Source organism: Diplotaxodon limnothrissa, linkage group LG13 (genome assembly GCF_057381915.1).
Source record: "Diplotaxodon limnothrissa isolate DT_005_m linkage group LG13, D_limnothrissa_male_GT1.1, whole genome shotgun sequence".
In the NCBI taxonomy this organism is placed as follows: domain Eukaryota; kingdom Metazoa; phylum Chordata; class Actinopteri; order Cichliformes; family Cichlidae; genus Diplotaxodon; species Diplotaxodon limnothrissa.
Genome location: NC_140608.1, coordinates 32547242 through 32566516, shown reverse-complemented (window position 1 = coordinate 32566516; position 19275 = coordinate 32547242). Strand labels below are relative to the sequence as shown.

Genomic DNA, 19275 nt, shown 5'->3' with positions numbered 1-19275 from the left:
GTGTGTTTGAGGGTACAGTTGTCCATTGTGGGTGTGTGTGTGTATGTTCAGTCCAGTTCAGGAGTCTGACAGCTGTGGGGAAGAAGCTGTTCCGGTACCTGGTGCCCTCTGGGAGGCTCCTGTAGCGCCTCCCAGAGGGCAGGAGGGTGAAGAGTCCATGTGATGGGTGACTGGGGTCTTTGATGATTTTCCCAGCCCTTTTCAGACACCGCTTCCTGTAGATGTCTTTTATGGCAGGAAGTTGTGCTCCGGCGATGCGCTGGGCAGTTTTCACGACCCTCTGCAACGCCTTCCGGTCCGAGGCAGAGCAGTTCCCGTACCAGACTGTTATACAGTTGGTCAGGATGCTCTCGATGGTGCAACGATAGAAGTTCACCAGGATGTCTGAGGACAGGTGGTTCTTCCTCAGTCCTCAAGAAGAAGAGGCGCTGGTGAGCCTTCTTGACCAGCTTGGAGCAGTTGGTCGTCCAGGTGAGATCCTCGGAGATGTGGACTCCCAGGAACTTGAAGCTGCTCACACGCTCCACAGCCGTCCCCTTAATGTGGATGGGTGGATGTGGGTCAGCATTCCTCCTGTAGTCCACGATGAGCTCCTTGGTCTTCTCGGTGTTAAGCAGCAGGTTGGTTCTGTCGCACCACTCAGCCAGACGATCCACCTCCTCCCTGTAGGCGGCCTCATCGTTGTCACTGATGAGGCCAATCACCGTGGTGTCATCTGCAAACTTAATGATGGTGTTGGAACCATCAGCAGGTCTGCAGTCGTGGGTGAAGAGGGAGTAGAGGAAAGGGCTCATCACACAGCCTTGTGGTACACCGGTGTTCATCGTGATTGTAGATGAACAGTGGTTATCCAGCCGGACATGTTGGGGGCGGTTGGTCAGGAAGTCCAGTAACCATTTGCAGATGAGGGAACTGATGCCCAGGTCTGTCAGTTTCCTGATGAGTTGTGAGGGGTGGATTGTATTGAACGCTGAACTGAAGTCTATAAACAGCATTCTGGCGTAGGTGTTGTTGTTGTCCAGGTGTGAGAGGACAGAGTGCAGTGCGATGGAGACTGCATCCTCTGTGCTCCTGTTCTGGCGGTATGTGAATTGGTGGGGGTCCAGGGTGGGGGGGAGACAGGATTTGAAGTGTGCTAGGACCAGCTGCTCTAAGCACTTAGTGATGATGGGGGTGAGTGCTACTGGGCGGTAGTCATTGAGGCAAGATGGGTTGGAGTTTTTGGGTATCGGGACGATGGAGGTGGATTTGATGCAGGCCAGTACCACAGCGTGGGCCAAGGACAGGTTGAATATGTCTGTGAGCACTCCTGCAAGCTCCCCAGAACACGCTCTGAGAACACGCCCGGGGATGCCATCAGGGCCTGCAGCCTTGTGGACATTGATCCTGCTCAGCACCGCTCCTACATCGGTGGGGGAGAGAGTCAGAGGTTGGTGGTCTGGCGTCATGTCTGCTGTGGTTGTGGGGTTCCCTCGCTCAAAACGAACATAAAAGTTGTTGAGCTCGTTGAGGAAGGAGACATCAGAGGATGCGGGGGAGGGTTTGGTGGTCCTGTAGTCTGTAATGGTCTGGAGTCCTTGCCACATGCGTCGGGGGTTGGAGTTGGAGAAGTGTTCTTCTACCTTTTTTTTGTAATGGTGTTTGGCTTTTTTTGATGCCCTTCTTTAGATTAGCCCTGGCTGTGCTGTAGGCGTGTGCATCTCCTGACCTAAAGGCGGTGTTGCGGGCCTTCAGGAGGAGACGAACATCCCAGTTCATCCAAGGCTTCTGGTTGGGGTACATGGTGATCCGTTTCTGGGTGGTGACACTATCTGTGGTTTCGGAGATGTAATCCAGTACAGATGTACTGGTCCAGGTCTGTGTGGGTGAACATATTCCAGTCTGTGTTTTTAAATCTGTCCTGGAGCACTGCGTCTGTCCCCTCTGGCCACACTTTAATTGTCCTCACAGCAGGTTTCACACGTTGGATGAGTGGTGAATACCTAGGTGTGAGGAACAGGGAGAGATGGTTACGTCGCTGACACAAGACAGACGCCAATTATCAGCGCCGGAGAAGACATCGTGAACGCTTCCTGGGCATCCAGTGAAACTGTTGGGAAGACAATGTTGGAGAAACGTGAACATTTTATTTGTACTGTATATTCTGCAGATTCTGACAGAAATCTGCAGCTATCCTTTGAAGCACCGCTCCTCTAAAACAGCAATAAGGATCATTATTAGGCCAAATGTAGATAACAAAATAACTTTATAACTTAAAGCAAAATTGGGAAACGTAAAGCCCGAAACAGTCAAACAACACTGGTTGCTCTGGGTCTAAACAGAGCGCGTTGTGTGTGACGTCTTCTGTTGCGCATGCGGGCCACTTTGAGGGTTCACACTAGATCGGAATTGAGCATTAAGACCTGCAGTGTGAACGTAGCCTTAGTTTCTAAAGTCAGCTGTTTTGCTGTCACTACACTTGAATCCAGGTTTGATTGGTTCAATGCTGAGAGCCCCGCCCCTTTCATATGAACACATAAAGCACTTTGAGTAGAAAAGCACTATGTAAGAACCAGTCCATTTACAATTTACCAAACTAGTCACAATCGTTGACGGCTAATTCAATAGTCGACGCGTCGTTTGAATCTTTGTAAAATCCTGAAAGACGCAGGCATAAGTAGGTTTTAAGAGTGTAATAACGAACTGAAACAGAAGATGGCAGCAATGAATCTACGAGAATGCCAGCTGCCGTTAAACCCGAAGAAGAAGAAGGAACCTCCGGTCCAAATTCAGGGGCCACATCCTTCGGAGGCCGCATTTGTAGGCTGATTACGTTACAGCGACGTGACGAAGACTGTCCAAATTCAAAGACTGCTGCAAATGCATCCTCCTTTTCCCCAGGATCCCAGGATTCATAGCGCGGCTCAGACAATTCAAGTTTCCAACAATGGCGGCCGCTGCTTAGCTTTAATAGTACACTTATTACTCTTTCTGGGTCACAAAATAAACTTTTAACTCCTGGCACATCATTTTCAGATCACCACAGTCTTTCGCTACTTAGTTAAACATGATATATAAGTCACTTAGATAACCTAAAAATGTTATTGTTTGACTTTTTTCAGTGTTTTGTTTGTGAGTAAATCGGTTTGCCTGAGATTAAAGTTATTAGATTAGATAAAATAAAACGTTATTAATCCATCGAGTGGGTTCCTCCTTTGTTTTCACACAGCTGAATAAATGTCAAACGGAAAACTGATTAAACAGTAGTGTGAGACGGCCGAGAGTTTACTCCAGTGTCCTGTTATATTTTAGATAGCAAGGAGCAGACGGCCGAGTTTATTAAACTCCACCGAGACAATCTGGAAATTTTATTAAAAGTTTAATAAACTATCATCTGCTCTTTATTGTTAGTTAGCACCTTAAACACTTCACGCTGTCAGCTAATGATAGTTATATAAGAGCAGATGCATGCTGGTTGTAATCAGCTGTACAATTTATGTCTAATGGATGCATGATCTGACCAGTCGACTATTAAAATAATCGTTTGTGGCAGCCCTAATGTCAGCGTTTACTGGTTGTTAGCTGGTTTGTAGCTCAGTGTTTACTGGTTGTTTGCTGGTTTGTAGCTCAGTGTTTACTGGTTGTTTGCTGGTTTGTAGCTCAGTGTTTACTGGTTGTTAGCTGGTTTGGAGCTCAGTGTTTACTGGTTGTTAGCTGGTTTGGAGCTCAGTGTTTACTGGTTGTTCGCTGGTTTGTATGTCAGTGTTTACTGGTTGTTCGCTGGTTTGCAGCTCAGTGTTTACTGGTTGTTCGCTGGTTTGTACAGGCAGTGCAGAATTATTAGGCAAGTTGTATTTTTGAGGAATAATGTTATTATTGAACAACAACCATGTTCTCAATGAACCCAAAAAACTCATTAATATCAAAGCTGAATGTTTGTGGAAGTAGTTCTTAGTTTGTTTTTAGTTTTAGCTATTTTAGGGGGATATCTGTGTGTGCAGGTGACTATTACTGTGCATAATTATTAGGCAACTTAACAAAAAACAAATATATACCCATTTCAATTATTTATTTTTACCAGTGAAACCAATATAACATCTCCACATTCACAAATATACATCTCTGACATTCAAAAACAAAACAAAAACTAATCAGCGACCAATATAGCCACCTTTCTTTGCAAGGACACTCAAAAGCCTGCCATCCATGGATTCTGTCAGTGTTTTGATCTGTTCACCATCAACATTGCGTGCAGCAGCAACCACAGCCTCCCAGACACTGTTCAGAGAGGTGTACTGTTTTCCCTCCTTGTAAATCTCACATTTGATGATGGACCACAGGTTCTCAATGGGGTTCAGATCAGGTGAACAAGGAGGCCATGTCATTAGTTTTTCTTCTTTTATACCCTTTCTTGCAGCCACGCTGTGGAGTACTTGGACGCGTGTGATGGAGCATTGTCCTGCATGAAAATCATGTTTTTCTTGAAGGATGCAGACTTCTTCCTGTACCACTGCTTGAAGAAGGTGTCTTCCAGAAACTGGCAGTAGGACTGGGAGTTGAGCTTGACTCCATCCTCAACCCGAAAAGGCCCCACAAGCTCATCTTTGATGATACCAGCCCAAACCAGTACTCCACCTCCACCTTGCTGGCGTCTGAGTCGGACTGGAGCTCTCTGCCCTTTACCAATCCAGCCACGGGCCCATCCATCTGGCCCATCAAGACTCACTCTCATTTCATCAGTCCATAAAACCTTAGAAAAACCAGTCTTGAGATATTTCTTGGCCCAGTCTTGACGTTTCAGCTTGTGTGTCTTGTTCAGTGGTGGTCGTCTTTCAGCCTTTCTTACCTTGGCCATGTCTCTGAGTATTGCACACCTTGTGCTTTTGGGCACTCCAGTGATGTTGCAGCTCTGAAATATGGCCAAACTGGTGGCAAGTGGCATCTTGGCAGCTGCACGCTTGACTTTTCTCAGTTCATGGGCAGTTATTTTGCGCCTTGGTTTTTCCACACGCTTCTTGCGACCCTGTTGACTATTTTGAATGAAACGCTTGATTGTTCGATGATCACGCTTCAGAAGCTTTGCAATTTTGAGACTGCTGCATCCCTCTGCAAGATATCTCACTATTTTTGACTTTTCTGAGCCTGTCAAGTCCTTCTTTTGACCCATTTTGCCAAAGGAAAGGACGTTGCCTAATAATTATGCACACCTGATATAGGGTGTTGATGTCATTAGACCACACCCCTTCTCATTACAGAGATGCACATCACCTAATATGCTTAATTGGTAGTAGGCTTTCGAGCCTATACAGCTTGGAGTAGGACAACATGCATGGAGAGGATGAAGTGGACAAAATACTCATTTGCCTAATAATTCTGCACTCCCTGTATGTCAGTGTTTACTGGTTGTTAGATGGTTTGTATGTCAGCGTTTACTGGTCCTTAGCTGGTTTGTAGCTCAGTGTCTACTGGTTGTTTGCTGCTTTGTAGGTCTGTGTCGGCCTTTTGTCTGTATGCTGTCCCCTGGTAACCAGGTCAGTGTGTTATTCTGACTGAGTGGCTGTGACAGTCTGAGCTGATTATCAGTGACCTGCAGCTCCTATTTCCTGTCAGCAAGCAGAGCCACCGATCTCCATCTGTCACTCTGTTTTTGTTACTTGTATTACATTTAAGCAACACTTCAAAAACCTTCACCATTACTCACCTGTCAGTGCACGCCACAGTGCCACAATTTGAAATTGTTGCACACAGGTGTGAATTTGTACACACCTGTGTGCTGCAGGTGTCTGTTGTGAACAATGAGCTCGAGTTTATTAAAGAATAACTGAAGCTGATGTTTTTTCGTGCTTTGTTTGCCAGAGCACTCACAGTCGTACTGTTTAACCACTGTTCATTAAAGCATGTGTGAGCCGTCACTGATCTCCACCTCTTCCTCCATCTCAGCGGTGGCTCGCAGCTGCCGACCTGCAGCAGGAAGTGTGCCGTCACCTGGCCATATACGTACCCAGAATCTTTTGCTTGGGGCTGAGCAGCAGTGACAGAGAGGAGCAGAGGGAGGAGCTCGCTTGTCAGCTCCTCCTCCTTGCACCACTGGAGTGGCTCCTTCTGGGGGAGGAGCCAGCAGGTGGCCTGGCGCTGCTGCAGGAGAACAACCAACCATCAGCGCTTTGCGGGCACGTGTTTAAGGTTGGAGAGCCCACCTACTCCTGCAGGTAGGAGACGCACGTCCACAGGTGACACATGCAACACAGGTGACTCATTTTAAGTGATGATCTGTGTGTGTGCAGGGAATGTGCGGCCGACCCGACATGTGTCCTCTGCATGAAGTGTTTCTTGGGCAGCGTTCATAAAGAGCATCGATACAGGGTAAGCGCGCGCGCGCGCACACACACACACACACACACACACACACACACACACACACACAGAGTTTGGTCATCATGGGTATATGGCGTCCTCTGTTATTCAGTGGACATCACAGTCTATGTGTTGGAAGACAGCGGTTAAGGTTTTTAAGAAGTTACTGATATTTACAAAGTTTTAAAAGGATAAAATAGTTAAAGAGGTTTAAAATAAAGGAGGAGGTCAGTTTAAGAGAACACGCCGAGCAATAATCCAGCAACTCAGGTGTTCTTGCTCAAGTGCTGCAGATGGAACAGAGAAGAGGAGGAAGACCATCTCGGACTTGATCATCATCAGCTGGATGTGTCTGACCTCAGATCTACAGAAAATAAACTGCTTAAATACGTGAAAGGGACACTTTAAAAGAAACAAACGTCAGATCTCAGATGTAAAACAAAATCCTTATCCTGGATAGCTGTACTGATATTACTTGGGTAATGTGTTGGGAAAGAAAAGAAGCCACATCGTTTGATAGACAGAAAAATGACCAACCCTCCCGATATGCCCGATGGGGATTTTTCGTTTTTATGGGCCAATGTCTTTTTTTTTTTTTTTTTTTTTTTTTTTTTGTTCGTTTTTGTAACGGTATAAACAATGAAAGGGGGTGGATTGGCCAACTGGTCATGATCGACTCTGGGCTGGACTAATTACAGCCGAGGAGGTCGGCTGCGCCCTCCCTCTGAAAGCAGTCTTATTACCGAATATTACTGAGGTGAAAAGGAAGCGATTTGTCCTGGACTTCAGCTAGAATGAAACAAAGACACAAAGCTGGACTTATTCCTCCCACTCCTGTTGCTACTTCAATCATGAAACTGATCAAATTGGCTTTGGTGTTGCAAGTCCCCTCTCTCTTGTTTGTTTATTGCCCATAAAGCATAAAGATTTTGACTCAGTCTGCACTCCAGATGGGTTAATTGTTAATCGCGTTAGTCGTGATGACTGTGCATTAACGCTGACAGCACTAAAAAAAATATAAAGTCGGGATGAAAGAGGTAAATTTGGGATGAAAGAGGTAAACCTAAGGATGTAACCAAAGCGGTGTGCCACTTGTGCAGACGTAAAGTGCGAGCAGAGTACTCAAACACGACTAACTTGTATGAGCATCTCCGTGTCCACCGTCCGGCTGAGTATGCGGCTATCACCAGCTTCTGCAGCTCCATCATTTGGGCATACTCTGAGGAGGGGGCATTTGCTCTCAGATGAAAGAGGGTGCTGTTAAAACAGCGGTATTAATTTTTATTTTCCTGTAATACCCGGTGGGCCGGTCTCTAGTCAAAATGCCTGGGCTGATTTTTTTTTTTTTTGTCCCAGTCCAGCCCTGCCTTGCGAACGGCTGAATTCAAAGAAACCCCCAAAAATCTAAATGAAAAAATGATCCTAGGCTAGTCCATTTTGCTGAAATTTAATTGGAGCAACTAAAAATGATACTCAGTTATTTGTAGGTCTGATTCTGACTGTTTGGTTTAAGACAATCAGACCACCAGCACATCTGCTGGTGGTCTGATTGTAGCTCTGGCAGCTCTCATCCTGTTCGTCCCTAAACAAATGAGCAGAGAACTTTTCTGGGTTTTTTGTGTGTGTGTGTGTGTGTGTGTGTGCGCACGCGTGCAGATGACAACGTCCGGAGGAGGTGGTTTCTGTGACTGTGGAGACTCTGAAGCCTGGAAGACCGGCCCTTACTGCCAGAAACACACACCGGGAGATGGCAACCAGGACACCGAAGAGGTCAGACTGATGTCTCTCTGTGACTCTCTATTCAATTCAATTCAATTTTATTTATATAGTGCCAAATCACAACAACAGTCACCTCAAGGTGCTTTATATTGTAAGGTAGACCCTACAATAATACATTCAGAGAAAAACCCAACAATCATATGACCCCCTATGAGCAAGCACTTTGGCGACAGTGAGTCCAGCCTGGAAGTAATAAATGCATGAACTAGTTTTTCAGCATCACTCTGAGACAGGATATTTCTAACTTTAGAGATGTTGCGCAAATGGAAGAAAGCAGTTTTACATATTTGTTTAATATGTGCGTTGAAGGACATGTCCTGGTCAAAAATGACTCCAAGGTTCCTCACAGCGTTACTGGAGGCCAAGGTAATGCCATCCAGAGTAAGAATCTGCTTAGATACCATATTTCTAAGCTTTTCAGGGCCGAGTACAATAACCTCAGTTTGATCTGAATGAAGAAGCAGAAAGTTAGCGGCCATCCAGGTCTTTATGTCTTTAAGACATTCCTGCAGTTTAACTCATTGGTGTGTGTTATCTGGCTTCATGGACAGATAGAGCTGGGTGTCATCTGCATAGCAGTGTAAATGTATGCTATGTCTTCTAATGATGCTGCCTAAGGGAAGCATGTATAATGTAAACAGAATTGGCCCTAGCACTGAACCCTGTGGAACTCCATAATTAACCTCAGTGTGTGAAGAGGACTCTCCATTTACATGCACAAACTGGAGTCTATTAGATAGATATGATACAAACCACTGCAGTGCAGTACCTGTAATACCTACAGCATGTTCTAATTGCTCTAATAGGATATTATGGTCGACAGTATCGAACGCTGCACTGAGGTCTAGCAGGACAAGCACAGAGATGAGTCCACTGTCAGAGGCCATAAGAAGATCATTTGTAACTAGGGCTGTGCGATATGACTAAAATCTCATATCCTGATATAAGACATCTATCGTCCGAAAACGATATAAATCACAAAAATGTAACATTTTCTGTAAATTCTGTGAATCTCGGGCAGCTCGTCTTGCGTGAAGTGTTTCCAGCTGCGCGTCATGTTGCTGGAGTCGAGTGTTTTATCCGATGCATGAAACGATACATTTTTAGACATAAGTTGTAACGGCCGCCGTTTTCTTTGTAAGTATTTATTACACGGCGTGCTATGGGGAAAAGCCTGTTCTAACGTTTGAGTCTAAGGTTTAATTTTAGCATCTGGCGGCTCTTTTTTAATTCTCATCCGTAAACAATCTGCTCTTTCACGTGATTCAGTTTATTTTGAAAAGTCTCAACAAGATCTTGAGCTTTATTGTGAAAGGTTTATGTGGAACATAAACAAACGGACACGGATGCTGTTACCGTCGTTGTTGTTAACCACAACGCATAAAAACAGGCACTTGTCCGTCCGTAGTGTGGTTATATTAAATATAAGAGAAAGAGAGAACTTTAAGGAATTAATATAGTGACCATCAAAATGGTGAAAAAATATTGCCGTAAACAGTTTATTTTGCGACACCACGAAACAAATGATAGCATAAAATGAAACGATAGATGTTTTTATATCGTCATCCGATATATATCGTTATATCGAACAGCCCTATTTGTAACCTTCACTAAAGCTGTTTCTGTGCTGTGATGAGCTCTGAAACCTGACTGAAACTCTTCAAATAAACCATTCCTCTGCAGATGATCTGTTAGCTGTTTGACAACCACTCTTTCAAGGATGTTTGATATAAAGGAAGGTTGGAGATTGGCCTATAATTAGCTAAGACTGCTGGGTCTAGAGATGCTTTTTGAGTAAAGGTTTAACTACAGCCAGCTTGAAGGCCTGTGGTACATAGCTGATTATTAGAGATAGGTTGATCATATTCAAGATCGAAGAACTAATTAATGGCAGGACTTCTTTGAGCAGTTTTGTAGGAATGGGGTCTAAAAGACACGTTGATGGTTTGGAGGAAGTAATTATTGAAGTTAACTCAGAAAGATCAATTGGAGAAAAAGAGTCTAACTTAACATCAATGGTACTAAGAGTAGCTGTAGATAATATTACATCTGTGGGATGATTATTGGTAATTTTTTCTCTAATGATAAAAATTTTATTTGTGGGGGACTTCTGGTGAGCGCTCCAAGATGGCGGATTAACTTTTTGTCCGCTCCTGATCATAAGTGAGGAAAACTCCACAAACTCGATACAATAAACGTATTCATACTGACGATGATATACAATGCGTGGAGGCAGATGTAAAAAGACACAGGTAGCTCCAAAAGTTACGGAGAGGCAAAAGACACCTTACGCGACGGCGACGGAGCTAGCATGAAGAGGAGCACGGAGCAAAGTGAGGAAAACGAGCTAACAATGGCTAAAGCAATGCAAAATTTGAGCGATAACATCCGAGAGATGAGGAAAGAAATCAAAGAAGATCTGAATAACCTAAAGGCTGAGATGAATCAGAAGCTACAAGATGCCATCGTGGATATTCTTAATCACGCCACTAGGCTAACTGAAGCAGAACAACATGTGAACGAATTTGAGACAGTGAATGTGGACCTGAGAGATGCGCTAATTCACTGTCTGGACCAGCAGAAAACTCTCCAGACCAAAGTCACGGACCTGGAAGGAAGATCGCGCCGCAACAACCTCCGTATATACGGAATTAAGGAAGGTGCTGAGGAGAATGATATGATGGCATTCATTAACAACTTCATAAAGAAAGAACTTGCCCTTTCCGAAGATGAGGAGTTGCAGATTCAGTGTGCTCACCGATCACTGGGACCAAAGCCGCAAGACATAGCGATTGCAAGGTCTATTGTGGTTAATTTCCAGAGGTATGACATAAAAGACAAAATCCTGAGAGCAGCTTGGGCTAAGAAAATTTCTTATGAGGGCAAAACTATCACTTTTACACACGACTTACCGACTGAGATTAACAACAAGCTCAAAGAATAGAAGGACATTAAGAAGATCCTCAAAGAACAAAAAATTTGTTTCCAGACACCATACCCAGCTAAAATGAGAATTCATATGAAGAAGCGGGGTTACGCTGTGGAGATGCCACGCTGCGGGGACGTCAACTGGGAACAGGTTCTCACCCGAAGCGCACACTGGGAGAAAATGGATAGCTCACACTCCGAACGTGTCCGCGGAAGGCTTCGTGGATTTCTCAGACAATAAGTATTAACTATCTTGTGTTAAGCCTCACTGGACTAAGCGGCTAAAATACGTGTTTTGGCTCTGTAAGTACTGTTTCCTAATCTTAGTTTAATATAATAGAGGAAGAGGTGTTTACCTTTCTATTACATCTTATTTAAGATTTATAAAGAAATACCTCTACCATATGCTGGCATTGTACGTATTGCTCCAGTAACATTTTTACTTTATACCATTTTTTGCGTTAGACCTGTGTCGTGTAAAACAGACTATGTTGATCAGGACCGAGAGAGATATACTTAAAATGCGCAGAGACAAGAGAAAGCTGCTGGATGCAGCGATGGAGCTCCTATATATGGTAGGATTTTTTTTCTCCAATATTGTAAGAATGGACACTATAGAATGACAGGGCACTATAAAGCCCCAGGAGTGGAAGTCAAGGTAACATATGTTCAGTTTTTGTGGTTAATCTGTTCTTATAGTTCTAACTATGTTCAGAGCGTCGACATAAGTGGTTGGAAATACCTGTATGAGTAACTGTGACTTTAGAGCAGCTTCATGGAATGTAAATGGACTTAACAACCCTGTTAAGAGGAGTAGAGTCATGTCTAAGATAAAGCGGGGAAAAATACAGATTGTGTTTCTCCAAGAAACTCATTTATCTCAAACAGAGCATGAGAAGTTAAAGAAGTTTGGATTCACAAATACATTTTACAGCTCTTTTAAAACAGGTAACAAAAGAGGAGTTGCGGTATTGATACACAACTCCCTACATTTTGAACTTACCAGACAAGTAAAGGATAATGAAGGCAGATATGTGTTAATTCAAGGTAAAATAGAGGGCAAAATGGTAACTCTTCTTTCAGTCTACCTACAACCAAATTATGATTTGAAACTTCTTAAGAAAATCCTTGAATTGATCTCCTCGGAGTCTCAGGGTGTGTTAATATGCGCAGGGGACTTTAATACAATCATGCATAAGGATGATACCTCTAATAATAAGAGGATAGTGACTTCACAGAGTAAATTGCTAAGAAAGGGCCTGGATGACTTGGGCTTATTGGATATTTGGCGAGAAATGCATCCAAAGCATAGAGATTTTACTTACTTTTCACCCCCCCATGCCATATATTCAAGAATAGATCTTTTCTTTGTCTTTAGAAATGATAGACATAGGGTAAAAAGTTGTGACATAGGCACTAGGAATATGTCAGACCATTCACCAATTTATCTAACAATTAACCTAGAGACTAGACCAAAAAAAACTGTATGGAGGCTAAATACAGGTCTACTTAACAATAAGGCTATTATAAAAGAGATAAAAGCTGAAATAAAATATTTTCTAGAAATAAATGATAATGGCCAGGTAAATCCTAACATTTTATGGGACACCTTAAAGGCAGTTGTTAGGGGCAAATTTATATCACTAAGTGCAGCTCTGAAGAAAGCTAAAGAGAATCAGCTGAATGGACTTGAAAATACACTAAAAGATTTAGAAAACAGACACAAAAATACTCAATCTGACCAGACCTTGAAACAAATTCAGAAAATTAAAAAACAAATTCTTGATATATATCAGGAAGAAGAAGAGAAAAAATACAAATTTATGAGGCAATCATATTATGAAACTGGGCCAAGGGCAACAAAATTACTTGCTAGAAAACTTCGTAAAAGGCAAATGACGCATTCTATGTGCTCAGTCCTTGGTCCCCAAACTGGGAAATTACAAAGTGACCTGGAAGGAATTGACTTGGCATTCCAAACCTATTACAAAATGTTATACGCACAACCTGCACAAGCCAATACAGAAGATATGAAAATGTTTCTTAATTCATTAGATTTGCCATCAATTGGCGAGTGTCAAAATGAATGCCTAACCAAACAGATTCAGAAAGAAGAACTGGAAATGGCCTTAAAGAAACTAAAAAATAACAAAACACCAGGTACAGACGGCCTGCCGGCTGAGTGGTATAAAGCATTTGAGGTGGAGGTGCTTCCAGTTTTGCTAAGGTCATTGAACTGGACATTAGAGAATATGTCCACCCCCCCGCCCCACCCCCATCATGGTTTGAGGCAATCATAACAATTATACCTAAAGACGGTAAGAATAAAATGCTGTGCAGCTCATATAGGCCGATATCAGTCCTAAACCAAGATTATAAGCTTTATGCCTCAATTATATCTAATAGGCTAAACTCGTTCATCCCAGATTTGATTGATGAAGATCAAACTGGATTTGTTGGGGGCCGGCAAATCCAAGACAACATAAGACGCTCTCTCCACATAATCAATAATGTAAGAGAAAATAATCATAAAGCGGTACTAATTAGTCTGGATGCCGAAAAGGCCTTTGATTGTGTCAGCTGGTCGTATTTGTTCTTGGTCTTAGAAAGGTTTGGTTTTGCTGAAAACTCCATTACCAGTATTAAGACATTATATTTAATGCCTACCGCGAGAATCAAGATAAATGGACGAGTCACGGACCGTGTAAAGTTGGAAAGATCTACTCGTCAAGGTTGTCCCTTGTCTCCGACTCTTTTCGCTCTTTACATTGAACCTTTAGCACAAGCAATAAGAGAAAATAATAGTGTTCATGGGGTCGTAGTTAATTCAAGAGAACATAAAATAGCACTATATGCTGATGATGTCCTCTTGTACTTGTCGAATCCAGACCAGTCCATCCGGACCCTTTTAGATTTGCTGGGAAGGTTTGGGATGTATTCTGGTTAAAAACTCAACATAGGAAAAACACAAATTTTGAGTTTTAACTATAGCCTGTTGAATGAGGTTAAATTATTATTTTTTTCTGTTGATTGGTCTCTGAAAGCAATTAGATATTTAGGAGTATGGCTGACTAAATCGTTAGATGACTTGTATAAAAAAAAAAACTTTGAACCCGTGAGCCAAAAGATTAAAGAGGACCTCACTCAATGGTCAACACTTGTTTTTGATTTTAGCGCGAGAATGGAGGTCATTAAAATGTCAGTCCTACCCAGACTACTGTATCTGTTTATGTCTCTGCCTATCAAAATCCCCAAATCTCAGTTCCATGTCTGGGACAAACAAATATCTTGATTTATTTGGAGGGGGCGGAAACCTAGAATTAAATATAGCACATTATTATTCCATAAAGATAAAGGCGGCTTCTCCCGCCCAAGTCTCAGGGATTACTACCTTGCTGCTCAACTCAAAATAATTATACAATGGTATGTTGACACTTATGGGGCCCGATGGAAAGACATTGAGAATATGTGTGGGGTCATTCCAATACAAGCCTTGATAGGAGATCGGAAGCTGGCAAGAGCCCACCAGAAAGAACTGAACCCTTTCACATCTTTTACATTGCTTATCTGGTTTGAGATAGTGAAGGAACTAAATCTAAGGAACCACATTCAAGTACTTAAGTGGGTGGCTTATGACTCTGAGTTTAAACCAAACCAATTGGATTTACAATTTAAGAATTGGTCGCATAAAGGCATTAATGTATACTGTAAAATACTGGATAAGAATGGCCTGCAAAGTTTCCAAACATTACAAGAAAAATATGAACTAGGAAAAAGGGATTTTTTTTTTTCAGATACCTACAATTACGGCAGTATTTATCCTCAAAAGTGACTAAAGAAAGTAATACACAACCCAATGAAATAATTAATCTGATTTCACAAACATATTATAAGGGCTGCAAGTCAGTTATCTCTAAACTCTACCAGGGCATATTGAAAAGTAGGGGAACCTCAACAGCTTACTGTATATAAAGGAAAGATGGGAGAGAGAGTTGTCCTCAGTTATAACTTCTGAGCAATGGGACAATATGTGTGAGACTGCCAGTTCAACCTCATCCTCTGCATACTGGCGAGAATTTAGTTGGAAAAATCTGGTACGATTTTTCATAACACCAAAACAACAAACACGGGGAAATTCTTCATGCTGGAGGAGCTGTGGGGAAACTGTTGCAAACCATACCCACATATTCTGGTCGTGTCGAAAAATTTTGGGAAGATGTTATATCAAAGATAGAACAGACTATAGGCTTTAAATCAAAACAACGGCCTGTCATAACATTTTATTTAGGAGACCTACCCGAAGAATTAACAAGCAATGACAAATATCTCCTGAAGATTCTTACTGCTGCAGCAAAAAAAGCAATTACTCGTAAGTGGCTCTGTACTGACCCCCCTGTTCTGGACGACTGGTTGAGCGTTGTTGAGGAGATTCATAAAATGGAAAAACGTACCTTTTTGTTAAGACTGCAGGCTAATATTTATACCACAAGATGGTACAAGTGGTTGAAATATATCCGAAATTAGAATGTTGTTTGTTTTGTTTTTTGTTTTTAAATTTAATTTATTTTTTCTTTCTCCTGTTTGTGCCTACTCTATATAAATACACACACACATATACATCTATATAAACCTCTGTATGCCTCTCCTAGGCTGCTCTTACATCTGTAGATCTGCTGTCAATTCATGAATATAAAGTCATGTTCTCACTGCCAGAATTGCTTTGTGGGAAAAAGCTGTGCTTTTCAGTCAACTGCTTGTTTTGTTATTGTTGTTTTCGGTTGTTTGTTGTTTTCCTTTTCTGTTGTAAAAATATGTAAAACCTTTATTAAAAGCTAAGTAATAAAAAAAAAAAAAAATTTTATTTGTGAAGAAGTTCATGAAGTCATTACTAGTTAACGTTAAAGGGATGGTTGGCTCAACAGAGCTCTGACTTTTTGTCAGCCTGGCTACAGTGCTGAAGAGAAACCTGGGGTTGTTCTTATTGTCTTCAATCAGTGATGAATAGTAAGATGTTCTGGCTTTGCGGAGGGCTTTCTTATAAAGCAGCAAACTATTTCTCCAGGCTAAATGATGATCCTCTGAATTTGGGACACGCCATTTCCTCTCCAGCTTACGAGTCATCTGCTTTAGGGTACGTGTTTGAGAATTATACCACAGAGTCAGGTACTTCTGATTTGAGACCTTAGTTTTCACAGGAGCTACAGCAGGGGTGCCCAATCCCGGTCCTCGAGAGCTACCGTCCTGCAGCTTTTAGATGCATCCTTGTTCCCACACACCTGAATCAAATGAATGGCTCGTTATCAGGCCTTTGCCAAACATGATGGCATGCTGAAGAGGTAATCAAACCATTTGATTCAGCTGTGTTGGAGTAGGGATGCATCTAAAAGCTGCAGGATAGTAGCTCTTGAGGACTGGGATTGGGCAGCCCTGAGCTACAGTATCCAGAGTCGTACGTAGTGAGGAGGTGAAATTATTAACAAGATAATCGACCTCTGTTGGAGTAGCGTTCAGATAGCTGCTCTGTGGGCTGTGGGCTGGCCTTGTGTTTTGGTTTTTCTGTTACCTGTTTCTTGCAGGTAGGTGGAGCTGACCCAATTATAGATGCAGCACACCTGAGAAGGCCAGTCCCAGTGTATATAAAGACACCTTGACTGAACCAGCTGTCTTGCTCTGGCTCTGTCTGTCTGGCACCCATCATGTTCATTTGGAAGTTTCAGTTATGGCTGTTATGTCCTTTAAATTGTGTTTAAGTTGCTTTACCTTATTTTCATTAAATATGTCTTACAGCCTTTAAATGAATTTTAGGTGAATCAGGTTATGATCTGACTTGGTAGGTCAGATCATAACCTGATTCACCTCACCCCCCGCTATGTGCCAATTGTGAGGAGGGAACCTGTGACCACCAGGACTGTTAGGAGGTGGTCAGAGGAGGCAATAGCGGAACTACAGGGCTGTTTTGAGGTGACCAACTGGGAAACACTCTGTGAGCCTCACGCTGAGGACATCAATGGGCTTACTGAGTGTATCACAGGCTACATAACTTTCTGCACCGACTCCATTGTTCCAGCTCAGACTGTTCATTGTTACCCAAATAACAAGCCGTGGGTGACTAAGAACATCAAAGCCCTCCTCAACAACAAGAAGAGGGCTTTCAGAGGGGGCAACAAAGAGGAGGTGAGGAAGGTCCAGGTGTTACTAAAGGACAAGATCAGGGAGGCTAAGGACAATTACAGGAGGAAGCTGGAGTGGAAACTCCAGCAGAACAGCATGAGAGAGGTGTGGAGGGGCATGAAGACCATCACTGGATTCAGGCCAACCAACAGCAGGGGAGCTGAGGGAGGTGAGAATAGAGCCAACGAGTTGAATCTGTTTTTCAATAGATTCGACACCACAGTGTCTGCTCCCACCCCCACAACCTCACCTGTAGTCAGCCTGGAACCCAGAGCCACACCACTGTGCCAGCCTCTCTCTTCACATGGCGCTGTTGCCTCCTGTGAGATTCCTGACACCCCACCCATCACCTTCACTCAATAGGGCTTTGGAGTTGACGTCACGCCGCAATGCATTATGGGAGCGCAGCGCCATTTTCGGGGTCTACGAATCAACACAAACACACTGTGTTGGAACGACGACTACAAGAAAGATGCTTAAAAGCAGCTCAAAAGAGAATGAACTGTATAGAGACCGATTGCGTCCAGAGGCGAAGCAGCGGTACTTGCAGAAAAGAGCGTGCATTGGAAATGTGGACCCGTATGAAATACGGCCGTGGAGTAGAAACCCTGAAGACCAACCGCTACTGACGTAGCCTGACCTTGTCTGTGGAGTCAGCGCGTACAAGTCGTCATTCAAACAAAGGTAAGTCAGCTTGAGTACTGCGAGTGAAATGCGTTTGATTTCCCTGCAAACATTCACATTAGTGCAGCACAAATTCATTCATGAGGGGAAATTACAGTGAGAACATGTGGAGGCTGTTAGATGGATAACATAGTGAGTTCAGTGCATTGATGTGACATTGTCCTGAAGGATTGTTGTTCTTTATGGTTAAAGAAATTGCACTAATTTATTCATATTTATTATAAATAATCCTAATTATACATCTTGCTTCCATGTTTGTGTCCTGTGTCACTAAAAATACATTTTATTTTAATTTTATACATTGATTAATGACCTGCAGAATCTCCTTATCATATTAAGTGATTCATAATTGTCACTTTATGCTTTCTCCATCTCTAAAGTGATGACATCCTTGCATTACATACTTTAGGTTCATTTTCTGCAGGCAGATTTACACTATAACCTGCAGCGTTCTATAGATGGACACATAAAGAAATGAAAAATTACATGTATGTGCTAACTTTCTAAACACTTTGTTACATTTATGATAAAGTAGATAAAACACATTTACGTCGGCCTTGGCTCATAGTTCTGTTCTTTAAATGAACTTTGTCTGTGTGTGTTTCAGGTCCTGCACTCTAAGACTGAATGAACCAGCATTGCAGCCATGGGTCAGTGTGAGCATCACAGGGAAGGTTGAAGACGCCCACTGCACCTGTAAGGCCGGAGTCGCAGAGACCTGCACCCACGTCACTGCTCTTCTGTTTAATGTAGAAGCAACAGTGTTTATCTGTGGCACAAGGACTGTTACAGATGAACCTGCATACTGGGTTTTGCTGGGTAATGTGACCAAGATACAGCAAGAGGTTGGCCATAAGATAGACGTCTCCTCTTCAGCTGCCCAAAAAAGGCTCTTGATCAAAACCTAAACAGACCATCTGTATTGACAGGTAAAAGGAGCCGTCCTCAAAACAGAAAAATCCCACCTGCTACTGTGGAGGAGTCGTCACTGCTATTGGATACTTTGCTGGAACACAGTAAAGCTGTGGGTTGTGGGAATGACCCATCATGTTTTATCTAGGGGTCTAGATTTATGCCTGTAGTGCACTGCTGTGTAAATAATTTGCATTTACTGAATATGTACTATATATGTATATGTACATTTACTGAATATGTACTGACTGAGTCCCACTGTTCAAAAGTTGAATAAAGAAACAAACTAATTTTTGCCTTTTTTTTTTTTTTATTAAAACCACCTTATAGAACATCACATCAGTTACAATGTAGAATCCATGTCATTTATAGTTTACAAATGACAAAATGTTTACACAAAATCATGAGTGTTTACATGATATCACCCACTACTAACATTACTTTATTCACTGTATCTTTTGAAAAAAT

At 42.5% G+C, this 19275-nt stretch overlaps 1 protein-coding gene across 5 annotated transcripts in view; it reads left to right on the top strand.

Moving 5' to 3' along the window:
* ubr2 (ubiquitin protein ligase E3 component n-recognin 2) overlaps positions 1-19275 on the top strand; it is a 55933-nt gene that overhangs the window by 5269 nt on the left and 31389 nt on the right. For all 5 annotated transcript variants that reach the window (XM_085368964.1, XM_085368966.1, XM_085368963.1 and 2 more), the window contains exons 2-4: positions 5920-6188; positions 6264-6342; positions 7990-8103. In XM_085368964.1, the coding sequence (XP_085225090.1) occupies positions 5920-6188; positions 6264-6342; positions 7990-8103 (462 nt within the window). The remainder of the gene's footprint in view (positions 1-5919; positions 6189-6263; positions 6343-7989; positions 8104-19275) is intronic.